This window comes from Chiloscyllium plagiosum, chromosome 9 (assembly GCF_004010195.1).
Source record: "Chiloscyllium plagiosum isolate BGI_BamShark_2017 chromosome 9, ASM401019v2, whole genome shotgun sequence".
Classification (NCBI taxonomy): domain Eukaryota; kingdom Metazoa; phylum Chordata; class Chondrichthyes; order Orectolobiformes; family Hemiscylliidae; genus Chiloscyllium; species Chiloscyllium plagiosum.
Window position 1 is genome coordinate 84,926,750 of NC_057718.1, and position 19,323 is coordinate 84,946,072.

At 39.5% G+C, this 19,323-nt stretch overlaps 2 protein-coding genes across 4 annotated transcripts in view; one reads left to right on the forward strand and one right to left on the reverse strand.

Annotated features, from left to right (window-relative positions):
* gins1 (GINS complex subunit 1 (Psf1 homolog)) overlaps window positions 1–1,225 on the reverse strand; it is a 36,764-nt gene extending 35,539 nt beyond the window's left edge. The window contains exon 1 of one of the 2 annotated variants that reach the window (XM_043696426.1): window positions 951–1,225. Coding sequence is in view for 1 of the 2 variants with exons in the window: in XM_043696425.1 (XP_043552360.1) it covers window positions 614–688 (75 nt within the window). In the remaining variant the exon portion in view is untranslated. Of the gene's footprint in view, window positions 1–613; window positions 775–950 lie in introns of those variants that run through there. The other variant, XM_043696425.1, reaches the window with a different exon arrangement.
* The window catches only part of abhd12 (abhydrolase domain containing 12, lysophospholipase), a 150,860-nt gene continuing 132,391 nt past the window's right edge, over window positions 855–19,323 (forward strand). The window contains exons 1-2 of one of the 2 annotated variants that reach the window (XM_043696423.1): window positions 855–940; window positions 6,684–6,891. In XM_043696423.1, coding sequence (XP_043552358.1) covers window positions 6,713–6,891 — 179 coding nt within the window. In that variant the 5' untranslated portion in view covers window positions 855–940; window positions 6,684–6,712. Of the gene's footprint in view, window positions 941–5,455; window positions 5,562–6,683; window positions 6,892–19,323 lie in introns of those variants that run through there. The other variant, XM_043696424.1, reaches the window with a different exon arrangement.

The window sequence follows — 19,323 nt, forward strand, 5'->3', positions numbered from 1 at the left end:
CACCTTCATCTCCTCTCCCACTCACCTATTGTACTCTATGCTACTCTCTCCCCACCCTCTAGCTTATCTCTCCACACTTCAGGCTCTCTGCCTTTATTCCGGATGAAGGGCTTTTGCCCGAAACGTCGATTTCGTTACTCGTTGGATGCTGCCTGAACTGCTGTGCTCTTCCAGCATCACTGATCCAGAATCTGGTTTCCAGCATCTGCAGTCATTGTTTTTACCAAGTTGGACCAAAGGGTCTATTTCCGTGCTGTACATCTGTGATTCTAATTGCATTCCAACAGATTTCTCCGGATTAGTCCTATCCAAATAAATAACTCGCCATTTTTCTGTCCACTCGCAAAGCAATCAATAACGTTCTCCCTCGCGACCAATTCAATAACGGCTTTACTATTCAACGGCGTTATTAATCCCGTCCTTCGTCATTGCAATGATTGAAGTATAGTAAAAAAAGGATAGGGTGTTTTTAAAAAAAAAAGCATTCTAGCAGCATCTCTAGGAAGAAAAACAAAATTGAAGTCTCGAGCCCAATAACATTCCTCCGGAGAAAGACCAGTGCTTCACTTTTAATATTTTAAAAAATTTATTTGGAAAATACTTCATTACTCACATTAAAAGCGGGCAGTTGACCGTCCGCTGCTCGTTGGAGCTCTCGGATTAACTCTATAGCTTTTTCACAAAACATTATTCACTGAAGAAGCAAACGCTATTCTATAAACCTCACCACACACAAAGAAAATCCAACACCGATGAGCTGAAAACATGGAACAAAAATCTTAAATCCGAACCCCCGCCAAAACCGAGCAGAGAGCGCGGTGTCGTCGGGACCAATCAGGAAAGTGGAGAGTGAGCAGCCAGCTCCGTCACTTCCCCCGGAAACCAGCTTCGCTATAAAGTCTAAACAGCGAACAATATCTACTCAATGTTCGTACAAAAGGTATATGTACCCGAGTGACTTTTTTTTTAAATGTGTAGTTCGTCTTCGTTTATGTCCCCCTCCTATAAACAGATGAACCGTTTGGTTTTGCTGCTTCCCAGTCAAACGGCTACTTCGACGCGAGACCAACTGGCGAACATGAGGAGAGCGCTTGCGCTCTAACTGCTTGTTCCTTCCGCTGCTGGCAACCCTATCTCTATAACAACTCATACGTCGTGTTCATTTGTACTATTAATTCATCTATCTTACAAACACTGTGTGCATTCAATTAGAGTAATTAATTCCTGATGAAGAGCTTATGCCAAAACGTCGGCTCTCCTGCTCCTCGGATGCTGCCTGACCGGCTGTGCTTTTCCAGCGCCACATTCTCAACTCTGATCTGCAGTCCTCATTTTCTCCTCATAATGCTTGTATGCTCTGTCCCTTCCCGTCACACTGGTTAATAATTATCCCCATCTCTGTAGTGTTGCCTTATTCTTTCTTCACAACTTTCTAAACTTCCCCTCACGTGAACCTTATCTTCTTCCAACTGTCCTTTTTTAGCTGAAAGCCTGCTGCATTCACTGTCTCACACCTGCACACACCCACCATGCGTGCTGGGGCAAAAATAAGCACTACCGCACTTGGGTGGTAGTGTGGGGGTTAAATTTAAAAAAGAAAAAAATAGAAACTGTTTTCTGTTTATTGTCAACTGTATTTAAAAAAAAATAAATAGGAGTGTCACTCTATTTTGATTTAATCCCTAAAGAAAAAAAAGAAAGCCTGCTGCACGGTCCTTGTTCTGCAATTTGGCAAGACAGTGGTCTTAGCACAACTGAGAAGACTGTCTGCACAACACTGCTACTCTTTGTCCAGCTCTGAAGCCAACTCTCTCAGCATTTAAATGTATTTCTTCTGTACTAATCTTTGAGTCGTACATTCAATGCTCTGAACTTACTTACTCAATGCCAAATTTGTTGTGTTCAGGAAGTAGTTCAGAGACATACCTCGTAGTATAACTAGTTAAGGTATAAATCCAATACAGCGCATGTTTCTCCCTGGTATTAGTTTAAACTATTCCACTTTTTCAGGGAATAACATCAGCAAACCTTTAACACTCCCTAGCTTCTGGAAAAAAGTGAAAAAGCAGCATGTTTTCTCTTCTGCAACGAACTCCCAAGCTGACACACTTGTGTTCATAGGTTTCTGCTTAATATGTTCAGGATTGAAAAGAGGTCTTCAGATCCATTCCTAGGAGAAAGTGAGGACTGAAGATGCTGGAGATCAGAGTTGAGAGAGGGGTGCTGGAAAAGCATAGCACGCCAGGCAGCATCCATGAAGCAGAAGAATCGATGTTTTGGGCATAAGCCTTTCATCCGGAAATCCTGAGGAAAGGCTAATGCCTGAAACGTCCATTTTCCTGCTCCTCGGATTCTGTCTGGCCTGCTTGTCTTTTTCCAGTACCACACTTGATTCAGACCCATTCTTGTTTGATTTTCTGATTTGACCACAATCCATCAAATTTCCCATATCTGCCACCTAGGAGACAATGAACTGATTCATTGGTGCTCTCTGACCTCTCCTAGCTAAGTCTTCTCAGGCTCCAGAGCCGCAAGTTACTATTCAGAAATAATTTGTGCTTCATTTATTGTGATCACTTGTTTTCAAGTGTTCTAACTAATAATAAATAGTCACTGTCATGGTTGAGGATTTGTAGTCAATGTCGGAGATGGGAAACTCATGGAAATTGGCAAAAGTAATGGATGAAAGGTCTTTAGGATTTTAAGCAAAACAGGATGAATTAGAAATGAAAACAGAAAATTCTGGAGAAAATCAACAGGTCTAGCCGCATTTGTGGAGAAAGAATCAGTTTTGAAGGAGTGTCTTTGAACTTGAAATGTTAACTCTCGTTTGTTTCTGCAGATGTTTTCAGTCCTGCTGAGTTTGTTCAGTATTTTCTGTTTTTATTTCAAATTTAAAACATCTGTAATATTTGGTTTTATTGTGAGCAATTAGAATTTATCTGTCATGAGAACCTGAAATAAGAATCAAAGGCATAGCTGAAGGCTCAGTGAGAATGATGTTACACATTCAGAAATAGGTACTTTTGATGATTAATTCAACTTGGAATTTAAAGTTCACCCTATAAAGGTGGAGATCTCCATCTCAATAAGCAGCAGGTAAAGGAGATGAAATCAGGTTCGAAGGCATGACATTTCTGTAACTGGTTGCTTGACAGCATGGTATCAGACAAACTGATGAACAGAATGTTTTGATCACATTTCTGAGCAGAAAATCTCTAAATTTTAAAATCTTTCAGCAGGGTTTTGGCATTCTATTTAAATGCTGCTCCATGTTTTCTCACACTGATGAGAATGCATTGGATTGAATTGAATTGAATTTATTATCACATTTACTGAGGCACAGTGAAAAGCTTTGATCTGTCTGTATTGTTTGCAATACAAATAGTTAAATAGCATAGCTAAGTAAATAATAGGAAAACAAGGGCAAAACGTAAACACAGGTACAGACGAATGCTAAGAGTTTTGAGTCCATTCAGTATTCTACAACAGTAGAGTAGAAACTGTTTCGAAACCAGCTGGTGCACGTGTTCAGGCTTTTGTACCTTCTCCCTGTTGTTAGAAGTTGTAGAAAAGCATTGCCAGGGTGGGATGGATCTTTGCGAATGCTGGCGGCCATTCCTTGACAGTGGTTCTGGTAAATGGGTTCTGAGATGGGAGGTTGGCCTTTGTGATTGTCCAGGCCAAGTTTACCACTCTCTGTAACCGTCCCCAATCTTGAATGGTACAGTTACCATACCAGATAGTGATACATCCAGACAGAATGCTGTCGATGGTGCACCTATAAAAGTTGGCAAGGGTATTTGCCGTCATGCCAAATTTTCTCAGCTGCCTGAGGAAGAAGAGATGTTGTTGTGCATCCACGTGAAGAATCCAAGAAAGCTTGTTGTTGATGGCCATTCCCAGGAGCTTGACACTTTCCATTCGTTCCACCTCTGCCGAAAGTCAATCAAGAGTTCCTTGGTTTTGCCGGCATTGAGAGCTAGGTTGTTCTAAGTGCCCCATTTTTCCAGGTCTTCCACCTCCCATCTGTAGTCTATTTTGTTGCCATCTGAGGTTCGACCGACTCTGGTAGTGTCATCAGCGAACTTGTAAATGGCATTAGTCTGGTATTTAGTGACACAGTCATGAGTATACAGCAAATACAGTAGAGGCTGAGTACACACCACTGGGGAGCTCCAGTGTTGAGTATTAGTGAGTTTGAAATATTGTCCCCAATCTTCACTGATTGTGGCCTGTGGGTCAGGAAGCTGACAGTTGCAGAGAGTGGGGTTTAATCAGAGATCACTAAATTACCTTCTAATATGCAAAAGGTCACTTCAAATACTTTATTTCTAAGAAACATTTCTTGCCACTTACTTAATAATATTGACCTAAAGAGATCTTGTTGCATACTGGTAGTGTCCTTACCTCTGAGCTAGAGGTTATAGGTTCAATTCCCATCTTAAGACTTGATGTCAAGGGAAAGCACCTCACTACTTGGGAAAACAAGATGGTTATTAATCTGCAAGTCATTTTGATACACTAAAGGTAGACCATAAGAATAGAAAAGTTTTCTGGTCAGCTCGACCATATGGTAGCCATAGCATAACAGCCTTCCCATGTTAAAGGGCTTCACATTGTTTCTTGGTACAAGCTACCTTCATCCCCAGATTGAGGGGCTGCTGCACACTGTATTAAATTTGGTCAGCCTGACACAGGTGGGAAGAAACAGACCAATATCTTTTAATCCTATTGTTCAATTCATTTTGAAAATTTTAATATAATTAAGAAGTACATTTTGTAAATGAATTTGTTTGGGTACATCTCTATAAAGGATTTTGAATGTATTTTTAAGCATAGCTTTTACTCAATCAGTTGCCGTTCAGATGTTGAGAGTGACGTAGCAGGATAGACCTTACCTGGTAGTAAGCAAGTAGCAGAAAGTGAGGACTGCTGATGCTGGAGATCATAGCTGAAAAATGTGTTGCTGGAAAAGCGCAGCAGGTCAGGCAGCATTAAAGGAGCAGGAGAATTGACGTTTCGGGCATAAGCCCTTCTTCAGTTAAACAAGCACCCAATACATAAACAAGGATCAGATTTATGTTTATTTTTAATACAGCTTTATTTTCAATAATTCAAGGAAAATCTGTCTTTCTGACAGAACATCTGCCTTCTCAGATGAATATAAATGATCCATTGGCACAATTCAAAAAATAGGATGGGTGTATTTTTGAAAAATAAACACCACCAAATCACCTATTTGACAAAGTAAACAATTAACAAGCACTACCCACCAGCAGAAGTGCAACATTAAAAAAAAGGGGCAGTTACAATGAGAGGGAGGGGATTAAATTGAAATGGAGTTGAAGGGGAAATTAATGCACTCCACCCTCCTGTGTTTGCCCAATCTTCTTTAAAGAATTTGAAAGTGTTCTGTTGGAACCTTGAGTTAATTGTATCATAATTGGCCATAGAAATTGTGCTCAGGTGATTGGCATAAAGAGGGGATTCACTTGGCTTCCTATGTTTATTTTTTTTATATAGGAAAACACCCGGGTGGCGCTTCCTATGTTTATATGGTAGGACAGAAATTGTGGTTGGTTATATTTGGGATGCATGTTTGTAATATGTTGGTGTAAATAGAATCTTGTAAATGTGTAAAATTAGACTGGAATTCTATGCTTTATCACATGTTTATCTAACCAATAATTATCCCGCAACTAATGCAGAGAAAATCTGATTATTTACATAATTTGTTGTTTGTTGAATCTTGCTGTGCACGGATTAGCTACGTATTTCCTCCATTTCGACAGTGACGGCTGTTCCAAAATACTTTATTGTCTGCAAAGCTTTTCCTAATGTGCAGTGGTTGTGAAAACTATTTAAATTCAAATTTGTTCAATAATTAAAATCTGTAATTTCAATACTTTGCTTTTTGTATCAACGCAACTCGCATACTGATCAATACATTTTTCTCGTAATAATTTAGACAATTATCGGAGAGTAATTATTATTTCATCTAACTGGAGTCAAGAAAACTGGGATGGCAGAGTGCTGTTTGGTCACGGCCAGCATTCTTTCACAATGGCATACCTTTTTGAAAGTTGTTATGGCATTGACTTTCGCCATCCTGACGGGTAGTGAATTGCAATCCATACCTTTGCAAAAAATAAAATCTCTCTGGTTCTTTTGCAAATTACTTTAAATCGGTGTCATGTACTTAGAACTCTCTTGATAACGAAGGGATACTTGAGTAATTAATTCTGTGCTATACGTTTTTAAGTGAATACTCGTTCTACACTCCCAATAAAGTTGTAACTTGTTCCCAGACAGTTCAATCATTATATTTTTGATATTTAGCATAATGCCTGGACGCAGAAATCAGCTGGAAGATTCATTTTAAAGTCTCATCTCAAACGCTCAATTATTTAGGGACTTTTTCCGGCCTGCTAGCCTGGAAAAAAAAATGCTTACTTTAACATATTGACTCTTAAAACATAGGAGGCGTGTCTCCTCCAAACGGGTGAGAGGTTGGAACTGATCAGCTGATGCGAAGCTGTGGGAGTCGCTGCAAACAATGTACTGAACCGGGCTTCTTTCGAAAAACCAAAACACTAAGAGACTAAAGTCTGCGCTGGTATAGCTGATTTCCACTACCAGTGCTTCGCCTTCAGCTCTTTATTTTTATCTCCTAAATAAAGGTGGCTGTTCGCATTTTCCTCTTCTAGTAATGCGAAAGAGGAATAATTCCCTGATAGTAGAACATGACACGACCGTCACGACACTGCAAAAGGACTCCGTACATCTTGCACCAAGCTTGAAGCACAACCACAAATCAGCAACTAGCAAAGGAAGTGATAACAACCTCGACATAGACGAAAAAACGGGAATGCGAACTGGTCATTGGAGGTAAGAATGGTGCGTGTGTGCGAGGGCAAGTGCTGTACTACAAGATATATACCACAGAAAATCAGTGGTTGTAATGAGAGTTCGAAAAACGACTGGTCAAATCGGGTGAAACGTTAAAAGCTCAACGTCCTATAAATACAATTCGTATTTTTCGAGTTAGAATTGTAATACTGTAGCACCAAACGTAACCAAAGGCATGGAAACATCTGACCGGAAATTTCACATGAATATTGAGTCAGGTTTTCTCTAGGACAGAAAAGGACAGTTGAAAAATGATGAACCTATTTTATTTGGAGGAAGAATTCGGAATGCAGTTTAACATTTTAAATAACTTAGCTGCGTATTAAAGCACATCTTGGCTAATTTCTCAATGCGTACACCTGTTAATAAGAAAGATGTGGTTCAAAGAGAATAAGTATCCAAATCGTTTACCCCAACGGATTTGCTAAAGTAGACAATCACAGTTGCTATTTGATTTTTACCATTTTTGTAAGTGTTGTGTTTGTATACTTTCGAAATTTATAACATTCTTAATTCTATGATTTTGGAGACAGTTTAAAATAAAAATTGAAAAGTTTTGATCTGATGGTCATAATTTAAATTGTTGTCTTAATATTTTTTTTGCTGCTATTAATTAGTGTGCTATGCTGAGAAGAATGGCCAAGGATTAAGTCAAAGCTTATATTTTGTGGGATTTGTGAGAGTGAGGTGGATTAGTATATCATACCCTTTCTCCCTCAGTCATTTGCAACCACCTCCTCCAACATGTCATGATCAGGTCCAGGAAATAATCGAGGCTAATGGAATGCTGACCTTTGTATTGACAGAACAAAGAGGCAGGAGTCATACTTCATGCACCACCCTTGATTTAACTCCGAACAGCTATGAGAACCACACTTTGAGGACATATTGACTTTAGAGGGAATATATTTATCAGAATGATACCTGGACTCCAAGGGTTAAATTTATGGTGGATTTCACAAACTGAGGTTGTATTCTCTGGAGTTTAGGTCAAGGAGTAACTTGATTGAACTTTTTAACCCACTAAGACAAACGTAAGGTCAACTGGGGGGAGGACATGTTTTTACTGCTTAAAGTCAAGGATTAGGAAGCAGCTTTAAGTCAGAGCTGAATCTTTTCTGAAATAATAAAAATTATGCAGTGTCTTAAAAAGCTTAACTCACTTCTGTAAATTATGTTCACTCACTGTTAATCTTAAAATATCAGATTGAAAGATTTTTGTTAATAAATGTATTAAGGTATGTTGGACAAAGGTTTATGTTGGATAACAGATCAGCTAATCTTATTGCATGGGGAAACATGCTGGAGATGCTAAAGGCTTACCTTTGTCCCAGTGTTCCTATGATGGAACACATTTAAGGCTAATGCTAGAAGCAAGGGAAGGTAGAATGCACATTTTCAGACTGTTTGTTTGGATACAGATTGCTATGGCATAAATGGCTATGAAAGTTGTTGGTCGTAAAGTCTAAAAATTGAGAATCCTTTCAAGAAAGGAAATTAGGAATGTCTTGCTGATAGAAACCTAGGATCCATCCACTTCACTTTATTTTGGTAGTCAAATGGAACAATGATAATGGTGTTGTTGAATGATCATAGTAATCAACTTCCATTAATTCATCTACCAAGGAACTTGACATGATTCAAGGAAAACCCACTGGCAGTGAACATTTGGAACCATGGGCCAAAGTTAGCCATTTCTGCTCTACTAGTGCAGTTATTACTTGTACTAAATTCTTCCCATGCACAATCTCCAAACACTTTTTTTTTCCGAAATAAATTTTTGAATTTTATTCAGAATGTGAGGGGATATGGAGGCTCTTGAAATTGTTTTAATGGTGATTGAATATAAGATACCACGTAAGTGGATAAAAAGTGGAGCTGGAAAAAATGCAGCAGATCAAGCAGCATCAAAAGAGAAGGAAAGTGGATATTTCAGGTTGGAACCTTTCATCAGAACTGGGAGAGGGGAAGGGGGCTGCAAAATAGAGGTAGGGGGCTGGGGGAAAGTTAGGTGGGATAGCAACAGATGGATGTAGGTAGGAGGTGGCTGGGATTGGTCAGTGGGAAGGGTGGACCAGATAGGTGAGAAGGATGATAGGCAAGAAAGATGGTAGGCAGGTACGGTCAGGTTAACGAGGTGGGGAGGGAGGGCTGAATCTGGAATGAGATGGAAGCTGAGGAAATTTGGAAGCTGGTGAATTCTATGTTCAGGCCATAAGGTTGTATACTATTGAGGCGGAAGGTGAGGTGTTCTTGCCTCCAGTTTGCATGTGGCCTTGTGTTGATGATGGAGGGGGCCCAGGCTGGGCGTGTCGTCAGGGAAGTTCAAATGGATGACAACTGGAAGGTGGGGTTGATGAGCGTGTATGGACCATAAATGTTCCCTGAACCATTTGCCAAGTTTACATTTGGTCTCTCAGATGTAGAGGAGACCACCTTGGGAGCAACAAATGCAATAAATCAGGTTAGAGGAAATGCACGTGAATCTCTTGCCAGACTTGGAATGATTCTTTGGGGCCCTGGAAGAAAGTGAGGGGGAGGAGGTGGGGGACAGGGTTTCCTCCACCTGTGGCAGCAGAGGAAGGTTCCAGATTTGGAGGAGGATTTTGTGGAGTGTGTGGACCTTACTAGGGAGTTGTAAAGGGAACAATCCCTGCGAAAAGCAGATAGGAGTGGGGAGGCAAATATCATTTCAGTGGTGAGGTCAGGCTGCAGGTAGCAGAAGGGGTGGAGGATGATGCGTTGGACTTTGGAGATTCGTGGTGTGGAATGTGAGGACCGGAGGACTCCGTCCTTGTTGTGGTTGAGGGGATTTGTTTGAGGGCATTGTTGTGCGTGAAATAAAGAGGTGGGTTATGGTCCATACATTCCAATCAACTCCACCTGCCTCTAATCTGGTTTATTGCATTCATTGCTCCCGATGTGGTGTCCTCTACATCAGAGAGACTGAGCGCAAACTTGGGAATTGCTTCAGGGAGCATTTATGGTCCATATACTCCAAGCAATCACACCTTCTGGTTGCCATCCATTTCAGTTTCCCTGATGACATACTCATCACTTCCATCATCAACACAAAGCCACAAGCAAACTGGAGTAAGAACACCTTGTCTTCCACCTCGGAGCATACAACCATTTGGCCTTAACATAGAAATCACCAGCTTTCAGATCTTTGCACTAACCACCTCCCCCGCCCTCACAACCACAACCTGCATCCACCTAATACATCCCACCCACCGTTTTCCCCTGCCCCACTGCCCCTCTATTTTTCAGCCCCTTTCCCTCCCCCAGTCCTGATGAAAGGTGACTCCTCTTCTCTGCTTGACCTGCTGTGCTTTTTCCAGTTCCACTCTTTATCTACTTTGACTCTCCAGCATCTGCAGTTCTCGCTATTTCCAAGAATTAGATACAACATAGCTTGCCAAGCTTTATGCTATTATGTTGCTACCCTGCATTAAAGACATCTCTTAAAATAGCTTTCAGAAGATTTAATACTGCAACTACTGAATTATTCTTGCAGAAAGAGATGAGTGGTCTTATGCTGAGCGATTACATCTTATATCTATTTCACATCACATGCTTTTTACTTTTCAGTGATTTTATTCACATTTCTTGTTTCTTTTGTGAGCTGCTTCAGACAGTTACACAAAATCTAATGCCCACTACACTGCAATTAATCAAATCACAAAAGCAATATTGGGAAGAAGAAGCCTATTTCTGCTTTATCACTATTTTGTCAGAGGACAAACTCTCTGTCTCTATTAAATGGTGAAAAGAAAACCATTAAAATGGTTGATATTGTTCTTTAAAAATCAATTATGTTTTATTGTAAATAAAATTGTCCCTGTAGCTATGTCGTAGCATTACAGATGTCAGCTGCAATGTTCCCTTTACCTACAGTGCAGTGATACAATAATTAGTGGCTGGACCAACAACTGAAGCTTGATGATCAAAAGCAATTGCTTTAGATTGTCACATTTATAGTATATATGTATTAGTTCAATATATTAAATACATTTAACTTATGACCTTGTTCAACTGCTTACTTTTGCTGAGTGCTGTTGGTTAAGAAAAGGTGGGTAATGGAGATAGGAGGGAGAAAACTTTGCACTTGAGGTGAATAATATCAATCTTGGGAGCACACAATTTGTTTTGCTCGACTTGTATATTCCAAGGTTGGATGCCAGTAATCAAGATTACAACTTTGCTTTGCTACAACTATGTTCCTTTTCTCCAGCATTGTATCTGTGACTGCACAAATGGGAATTTTATATTTTGTATCAGCTCGTATTTGCCTTGAAGAAATGGCACAAATATGTTTTTGAGTTGACATAGAATTACGTGAAATAGCAGGAGAGGAGGAGGTTATTTGGCCCAATCGGTTTGGAGCTCTGTCTGATATCCTTATTCAACTAACTCATTCACAAACCTCTTTTACATTTCTTGCATGTCACTAATTGCCTCTGAACAAAGTTTAAAAAATCTCACAACAACAGGTTATGGTCCAAAGAGTTTATTTGGAAATACTAACTTTTAGAGCTCCGCTCCTTCTTCAGGTAGCTGTGGAGCAGGAACATAAGACACAGAATTTATAGCAAAAGATCTGAGTGTCTTGCAACTGAAACAATATATGAACTAAACATGGGTTGCTGTCAACAAGAGTGGCCCTTCCTCAACTGATTAGTCATATCACATTTCTTATCCTGTCGGGTATTCACCATCCCTCCTACCCTTTCGCTATCCAATGCTGAACATTCTGTACTCAAAGGTCTTAGTTATATCCCTCTGCATCCCCACCTTAATTAATCTTGGACACTGATGTCAAACTCTTTCTTTTTTTTCATCTCCGTGCCCATTTCTTTGGATAAGAGTTGTCTCCTGTTTCACCTCTTTGCCCAGCTCCAACACATTTCCTCCCTCTGCCCTTTTACCTGCATTCAATTTGTTCAGCGAGAACTGTCGATGTGACATTGGTTGCCTTCACTTCTCTGCCTTCTCACCCAATCCAACCTATCTCCTCTGAACTGACAGCAATTCTGACTATGTCCACACATTTCAGTGTCACTGCAGCAGTTTGAAATTCCACTTAACTAGTCAGAACGACATTGCAGCGCTGCAACCACATCTGTGCACCCATCTGTGCCATCTCATTTCCTCTAATCTCCAGTCATTCCCTTGTTTTGGATTGGTTTTCTGACCACTGCAGCCTGTTTTTGACTGGGAAGAGGATCTCTTGCCAAATGTGGATGAGAGTCTCCTTGGAGTTATCACTGAAGTTAGATGCTGTCCTATTGCAATTACTCCCTTGTTTGATCTCCCTTTCAATCTGAATATTTGACACTTATATCCCAGTGTTACCTACCCATTGTCTATGCTGTCTTCATTTCATGACAAGAAATCACTGATAGATGCACAGATGTGGTTGAGTGCTGTAATGACCTTCTGACTGGTTAAGTAGAACTTCACATTCTAAGCTGTCAGCCCTGGATGTCACAAAGGATGCCTAGGAAACACAAGAAGTGGTAATTTACCCAGACACTGGGCATGACCATGCACCAGTATTCGCAGTGAAATGAATAGCTGCCTTCCAATGCAGGCCACTGATTAGTCAGGAATTCCTGCAGCATTGCCAATACTGAATGCATACTTGCAGAAGACATTCCAATGACATGCTCTGGATATTAAAATTGATGCAGACGAGAGTGCCAGCAGTTGGGTTATGGTGAGTAACTTCATGGGAGGAGGCCATAAAAGCTGATGATCACTGACTATGGCCCATAAGTGTCACCCTGTGGTGAATATAGGATTTCCAGCCTACTTACTATTTAATTGAACCTGTAGACAAGATTCAGTTTCCTGCCCTTGTGGCCATGTGACTCAATTTGGGGCAGAAAGTGGGAATTTCTGCATAATGAAATGTGCCCATTCTTCTCTTTGAAAATCTTTCAAAAAAAATTGTCACTTTTTTTAAAAAGACCTAACTTGTTCATCCTTTCTGTTGGTGAAGTCTTGCAGTTCTGGTATCATGATTGTTAAACCTTTTTGCATCCTCTTCACTGCTTCTATGATCCTCTGTTCTTTTGCATATGGTGACATAATTGGAATACCTCTATACTTCTCTGTTTCAATTCTGTCCATCTAAGTAAACCCCATTCCTTGTTTTACTTTTGTTTCAGCATTATTGACATTTTTGAAGATGTGATCTTTCAGGAATGCTGCCATTGCTGGCTGCGCCAGTGTTAGTGTATCCTTAGTTGCCCTGAAGGTTGTGGTGAGCTGCCAACTTGAAATGCACCCATGTTGCTGTTATGAAGGGAGTTCTTGGTGTTTGATCCAGTGACAGTGAAGAAACAAACATGTTGTTCAAATCAGGATTTTGTGTGGCTTGGAGGGAAATTTGCTACATGTGTTACTATTTTTAGTGGTCATGTATTTGTACTCAGATATTTTACTTCTCCCATTTTGTTTTACATTTTTCCAGTGGCTTTATCTTTCTTGAATAATGTAAGGTATTAGATTTTTCTACTTTGTAATTCACTTGCCTATTATATGGAGCTTCGACAGGAAGGCACTAAAAAGGCAATGTAATGATCACTGTTTCAGTGATTGTTGGTTTAAGGATAAATCTTGGCAAAAGCATGAAGGTGAACTTTCCTAACTCTCTTTGAAGTTTTGCTATGGGACTGTGTGTCTACCTGAGCGGTAAAATGGAGTCTCATCCAGACATTTCACCTGAGAGGCGACATCTTCAGTATGTGAAGAGTGTGGCATGAAGGAACCCTATCAAAACTAGCCAAAGATTTGGGGAGAACTTTCCACTGGTTTGAAGACATAACTAACACACAATTTGAGATTGTTGAAATTCTGTTATCTCTGCAGGAGTTCCTCAGGGTTGTTGCTTAGGCCCAACCATCTTCAGCTGATTCATCAGTGACCTTCTTTCCATTGTAAAGTCAGAAATGGAGATGTTAGCTGACTGGGCTGAACATTATGCATTTAAGATTCTTGGGTACCGAAGCAATCTTTGTCCAAATGCAGCAAAATCTAGACAATTTCCAGATTTAGGCTGGCAAGTGATGAGTAATATTTGTCTACGTAAATGCCAGTTGATGACCATCTCCAATAAGAGAATTTAATCACATTCAATAGTGGTGCCATCACTGAATCTTCCGCTATCAACATCCTTGGTGTTACCATTGACCAGGATTCCATGGGACTCACCGAATAAACGCAGTGGCTACAAGGGCAGGTTAGAGGCTCGGAATACTGCAACGAGTAATTTACCTGACTCCCCAAAATCTGTCTACCATCTACAAGGCACAATTCAGGAGAGTGATAGAATATTCCCCACTTGTCTGGATGGGTATAGACTCAGCAATATGCTAATGTTCCAGGACAAGCAGTCTACTTGATTGGCACCTTGTCCACAAGCTTCCACTCCTCCACTAACGCTCTGCAGCAGCGTGCCACTACCGACAAGAAGCACTGGGGAAATTCACCAAAACTTGTAAGCACCTTTAAAACTCATAACTACTTCCATCGAGAAGGACAAGAGTAGCAGATAGATGGGAACATCACCTGCAAGAGCCCCTCTAAGCCATTTATCAGCATGACTTGGAAATAAATCACCATTTCTTTGTCGCTGGATCAAAATCCTGGAATTCCCTCCCCAAGGGTGTTGTGGCTTAACCTACAGTGCATTGATGGTAGCAGCTCATCACCACCTTCTCAAGGGCAACTGGGGACAAGGAATAAATGTTGGCCAACCATCAATGTACATGCCCATGAGTGAATTTTCAAAAAAAAACAAAAGCAAGTCAGTCTTGGAGCCCTCACTTCCCACATACATGAATGAGCCCATTTCCAACAACAATCAAGATGCTTGACATCATCCAGGACAAAGCAGCCCATCCGTCATTGACACCCAATAGCAGTTGTGTTCACTATTCACCAGGTGTACTGCAGAAATTCACCAAGACTCCTTAGATAATACCTTTCAAAACCACAGTGGCCACCTTGACGGACAAAAGCATCCGATACATGGCAACATCATCTGCAGGCTTCCCTCCAAGCAATTCAGCATCTTGGAAATATCACCATTCCTTCAGTATCACAAGATCAAAATCCTAGAACTTCTGTATGCATTATGGGTCTCCCTGCACCAAATGGACTGTTGTTCAAGAAGGCAGCTCTCAATCACCACCTCAAGGGCAATTTGGATCGGCAATAAATTCTGTTTAGCCAGTGACACCAATATCCTGTGAGTGAATGTTTAAAAAGAACTTGGGATGTCATCTTGGATTGCATGCTCCTATATCAGAAGTAAAACCCTAGGACCTTTTGACTGCAACTTGAGTGTGCTACTTCTGGACCACAGTTGACACCCAATTCAGAAATGCAGGTCCTACACTGATCCAATTGCCTAACTCCTTTTTAAATTGATCAAGGGTGTAAGAATTCAATTCCGAATTTAGATCTATTTGTGCCTGATAAGGTTGACAGGCTAGTTTCATTTGTAATAAGATAGTAAAATAAATCCAGCAGGTATTAAGTTTGACGCATTTGGACAGGCTTTGCTTCCTATTTTAAACTTGGAAAGTGCACAGACTCAGACCATGTATCTGAAGCCAAAACTTAAGTTGTGTTCCTCTTTGTCTGAAAAGCATTCTTGAACAGCATGCTTCACTCTAGTCCTTAAAACATGACACACCTGTATTCTTAAGGATTTGTGGTGTTTCAAAACACTTTGACTTGTTCTCTCCAAATTCTCCAGTGTAGAAGGAAAGGACATGTCCGCTCTGTCCTTCCAGCCAGCCTCAGCATGAGAGATTTCAGCTGAGTGCACTTAAAGAATCAATCATTGTTCATTTCTGATATTCTTTATAAGTGCGCAAAAGATAAATTTACTCAAAACATATTTGCTACTGACTCATTTTAAATTCTGGGGATTAGATTAGAAAGTAAAGAAAACTGTAAACTGATAAGCAAACAAGAACAAAAATTGCTCGTGAAACTCCGCAGATCTGACAGTGTCTATGGAGAGAAAGCAGTTAATGTTTCAAGTCCTGTGACCTTTCTGCTTTCTTGCCACAATTGCTGCCAGACCTGCCGAGTTTCTCCAGTAATTTCTATTTTTGTTTGTTTCAGATCACCAGCATCTGCAATTCTTGTTTTATGTTTTTTAAGTTTCATTTACTGTTCTTTCCCCTTTATTTTCTTGCCCCTTCGTAGTTGGAAAGTCTCAATCCAATCTTGTGTTTTGAAGTGAAATTATATTAATTAAGTTGTTTACATGTTGTATTTAGTTCTGCATGGCCAACATAATACTCGTAATAAAATATGATCTTGGTGATCTGATGGAAACCAAAGTGGTCTATACCCATCTCAATCTGATTCCATTACTCTAAATGCAAACTAGAGGATCTTAATCAAATGGCCTGATACGCAGCTTCTAGAACATTTAACCTGTTAACTTATTAAAGTACTATTTCCTTTCTCAAGTTACATAATTGCTTATTGTTTTTAAACTAAAACATAACATCCTATTCTTATTTTCATTGACAGCTTATGCCAGAATTATCAGAAGCAATAAATAACAATATTAAATCATCAGTAGCTCATTGTGTAGTTAAACATCTAAAATTCTTTAGTCAAGTTGTAGTAGACTTTGAGATATTAATGTTTTAACGGCTTTGTATAACAGTACTTCTAAATGCATATTGCACCTTTTTGGCTGTGCACCAAGTTGTTGTTTAGCATACACAAATGGAATAATAGTTGGCTTGGATTGTATTACATGGAGATAATGGATACCCAGGAGGGATTACTGATTAGTAGTTCTGTCAAGGGAATTCAGGTAGGATCGTAAATAACCTGAGAGATTAGCTGACAACCTTGAAACAGCTGCTGGGGAACATTATCTGAGAGATGTGATGAGGTAACAAGTTCAGGTAGTGATAAACCATTGATCTGTTCAGCTTACCCTCTGAACTTGCTTCAAGGTGCCCTTGATTTAGATTTAAATCTACATATCTCAAGTATATTTTTATTGACAGGATGCTATCTAGTTTCTTTCTGAACTCCAATCTCTGCTTGTTGTCGACTTTCGTATCTTTACCATGTTATAAAATATATCCGATCATTGACAAACTGCTGGTATTAATCTTGAGATGAAGAGTTCTGGACATTTTTTTCTTCAAACTGGTCCTTGACAAGAGGCAGCTGAACTAAACACCTGAATATTTTTATTTAAACATTGGAACTTGATCCTTCATTGCTCATGTAATTAAAGTGCTCAGATCATACCACGACCTGAAGAGTACAGCTCGGGGAGTTCCACCTGAACACCCTACAGATAGGCATGATTTCAAAATTACAGTTTCAAGTAGATTTTGAATCTGTCATTATAAAGCTATTTCTTGTATATTCTTTGTCCTTGTGATGGCTTCCAGAGAGTAAAACGATCAACTAGTAGAAACATTAATTGTGCAGTATGCCCACTTTACATAAACTGTGGGGATTACATTTAAACTTATTTTCTTTTAAATAGCTGGATCCAGTTAGGTCTTTTTAAAAAAAAATGTCCAGCAATGAATTAAGGATGAATGTCTTTACTCAAAGGGCAGCTAAAATGTGGCACCTGTTGCTACATGAAGTTGAGATGAAAAGCGAAGGTGCATTTACAGGAAGCTAGGATAAATACATAAATGGGAAAAGATTTATAGGATATGTTGATAGCCTGGTAGGAGGCTCATGTGGATCATTAACACTGGCGTAGATCTGTTAGGCCATGTCGATTTATTTCTGGGGTGTAAATTCTACGAAGGCTCATCTTTGGTAGGACGGTTAAAATTCAAATTCAAATAGGAAGGTAGTTCTATTGGAATGGCTTTATGCACTTTGCCTGGTTTTCCTCATCATTAACTTCATTGGACGTGGGATTTATGATCATCAACCAATCCGTATCAGTTGCTTTTCTCCTTACTCACTCAAGTTGAACTTCAACTTGTTTTTCCCAGAATTAATGCATTTTCCTGTTTTTAACATCTGTTGCTTTTTTGATGTAACTTACTTAATATGTGGTAGGGAAAGAAATCAAATTTTCATATTAGTAAAAGATGCACTACATATGGAATAATTACTGTTGATAAGGAAGATGTGTTAATGTCACTGAGCTAATGACCTAGATATCAGCATGGTTGGTTTGCAGGTACAGCAAGTAATTAAGGCAAATGGAATTTTGTCCTTCGTTGCTAAAGGGATAACCTTCCTGTTTTTAAAGGCAATGTTGCAGGTGTACAGGGTGCTAGCGAGGCCACACCTGGAGTACTGCGTGCAGTTTTGGTCTCCTTATTTGAGAAAGGATGTACTGGCACTTAAAGGGGGTGCAGAGAAGGTTCACTAAGTTGAGTTGAAGGGGTTTGTTTATGAGGAGAGACTGAGTAGACTGGAATTATATTCATTGGAATTTAGAATGAGGGGGGAATCTTATAGAAACATATGAAATTATGAAGGGAATAGATAAGATGGAAGTAGAGAGGATGTTTCCATTGGCAGGTAAAACGAGGACAAGAGGTCATAGCCTCAAAATTCGTGGGAGCAGATTTAGGATCAAATTGAGAAGGAATTTCTTCACCCAGAGGGTTGTGAATCTGTGGAATTTTCTGCCCAGTGAAGTAGTTGAGGCTTCTTCATTGTTTTTAAAGCTAAGATAACTTTTTTAAAACAGGAAAGGAATTAAGGGTTATTGTGAGAAGATGGGTTAGTAGAGCGGAGGCCACAAAATGATCAGCCATGATTTTATAAATGGCAGAGCAGGCTTGAAGGGTCAGATGGCCTACTCCTGCTCCTAGTTCTTATGTTCTTGTTCTTGTTATTAATGCTTAGGGTCATAGGATTTGAAAACATCATGGCAGTGATGGTTATTTAAATTCAATTAATATCTAGAATTGAAAAACTAGTCTCCATGATGGTAAAATTGTACTATCATCAATTAGTCTTTTAAGACAAAAAAAATTGTTCATTGATTTCAATTTAGGGGAGGATCTCTGCCATGAGTATCTGGTCTGGTCTGTGAGTCTTCAGATGTGACTGAATCTGAATTAGTGCCATGAACGAGCATCATATGAATTGAACAATTTTTACTTTCCTCTTCTGTCTGTAACAGAGGTGATTTTTAATTTGTTACTTTTCTTTTTTAAAAATAATATGCAGTTGTGTGTTTCTTTAAACCTGACTTAAGAAATCCAATTTTTAAATGGCACACAACAAACTGCTTACAGTTAAAACAAAGTTGTGTTCATTCACGTGTTCAAAAGTTTGTAATAGACATTTGCTCTTACAGGGTAGGAAAGGAAATTACAAATTTTTGAAAAATCGAAAATGCTGATATTAATTTATCTAAGTTAGTCTATT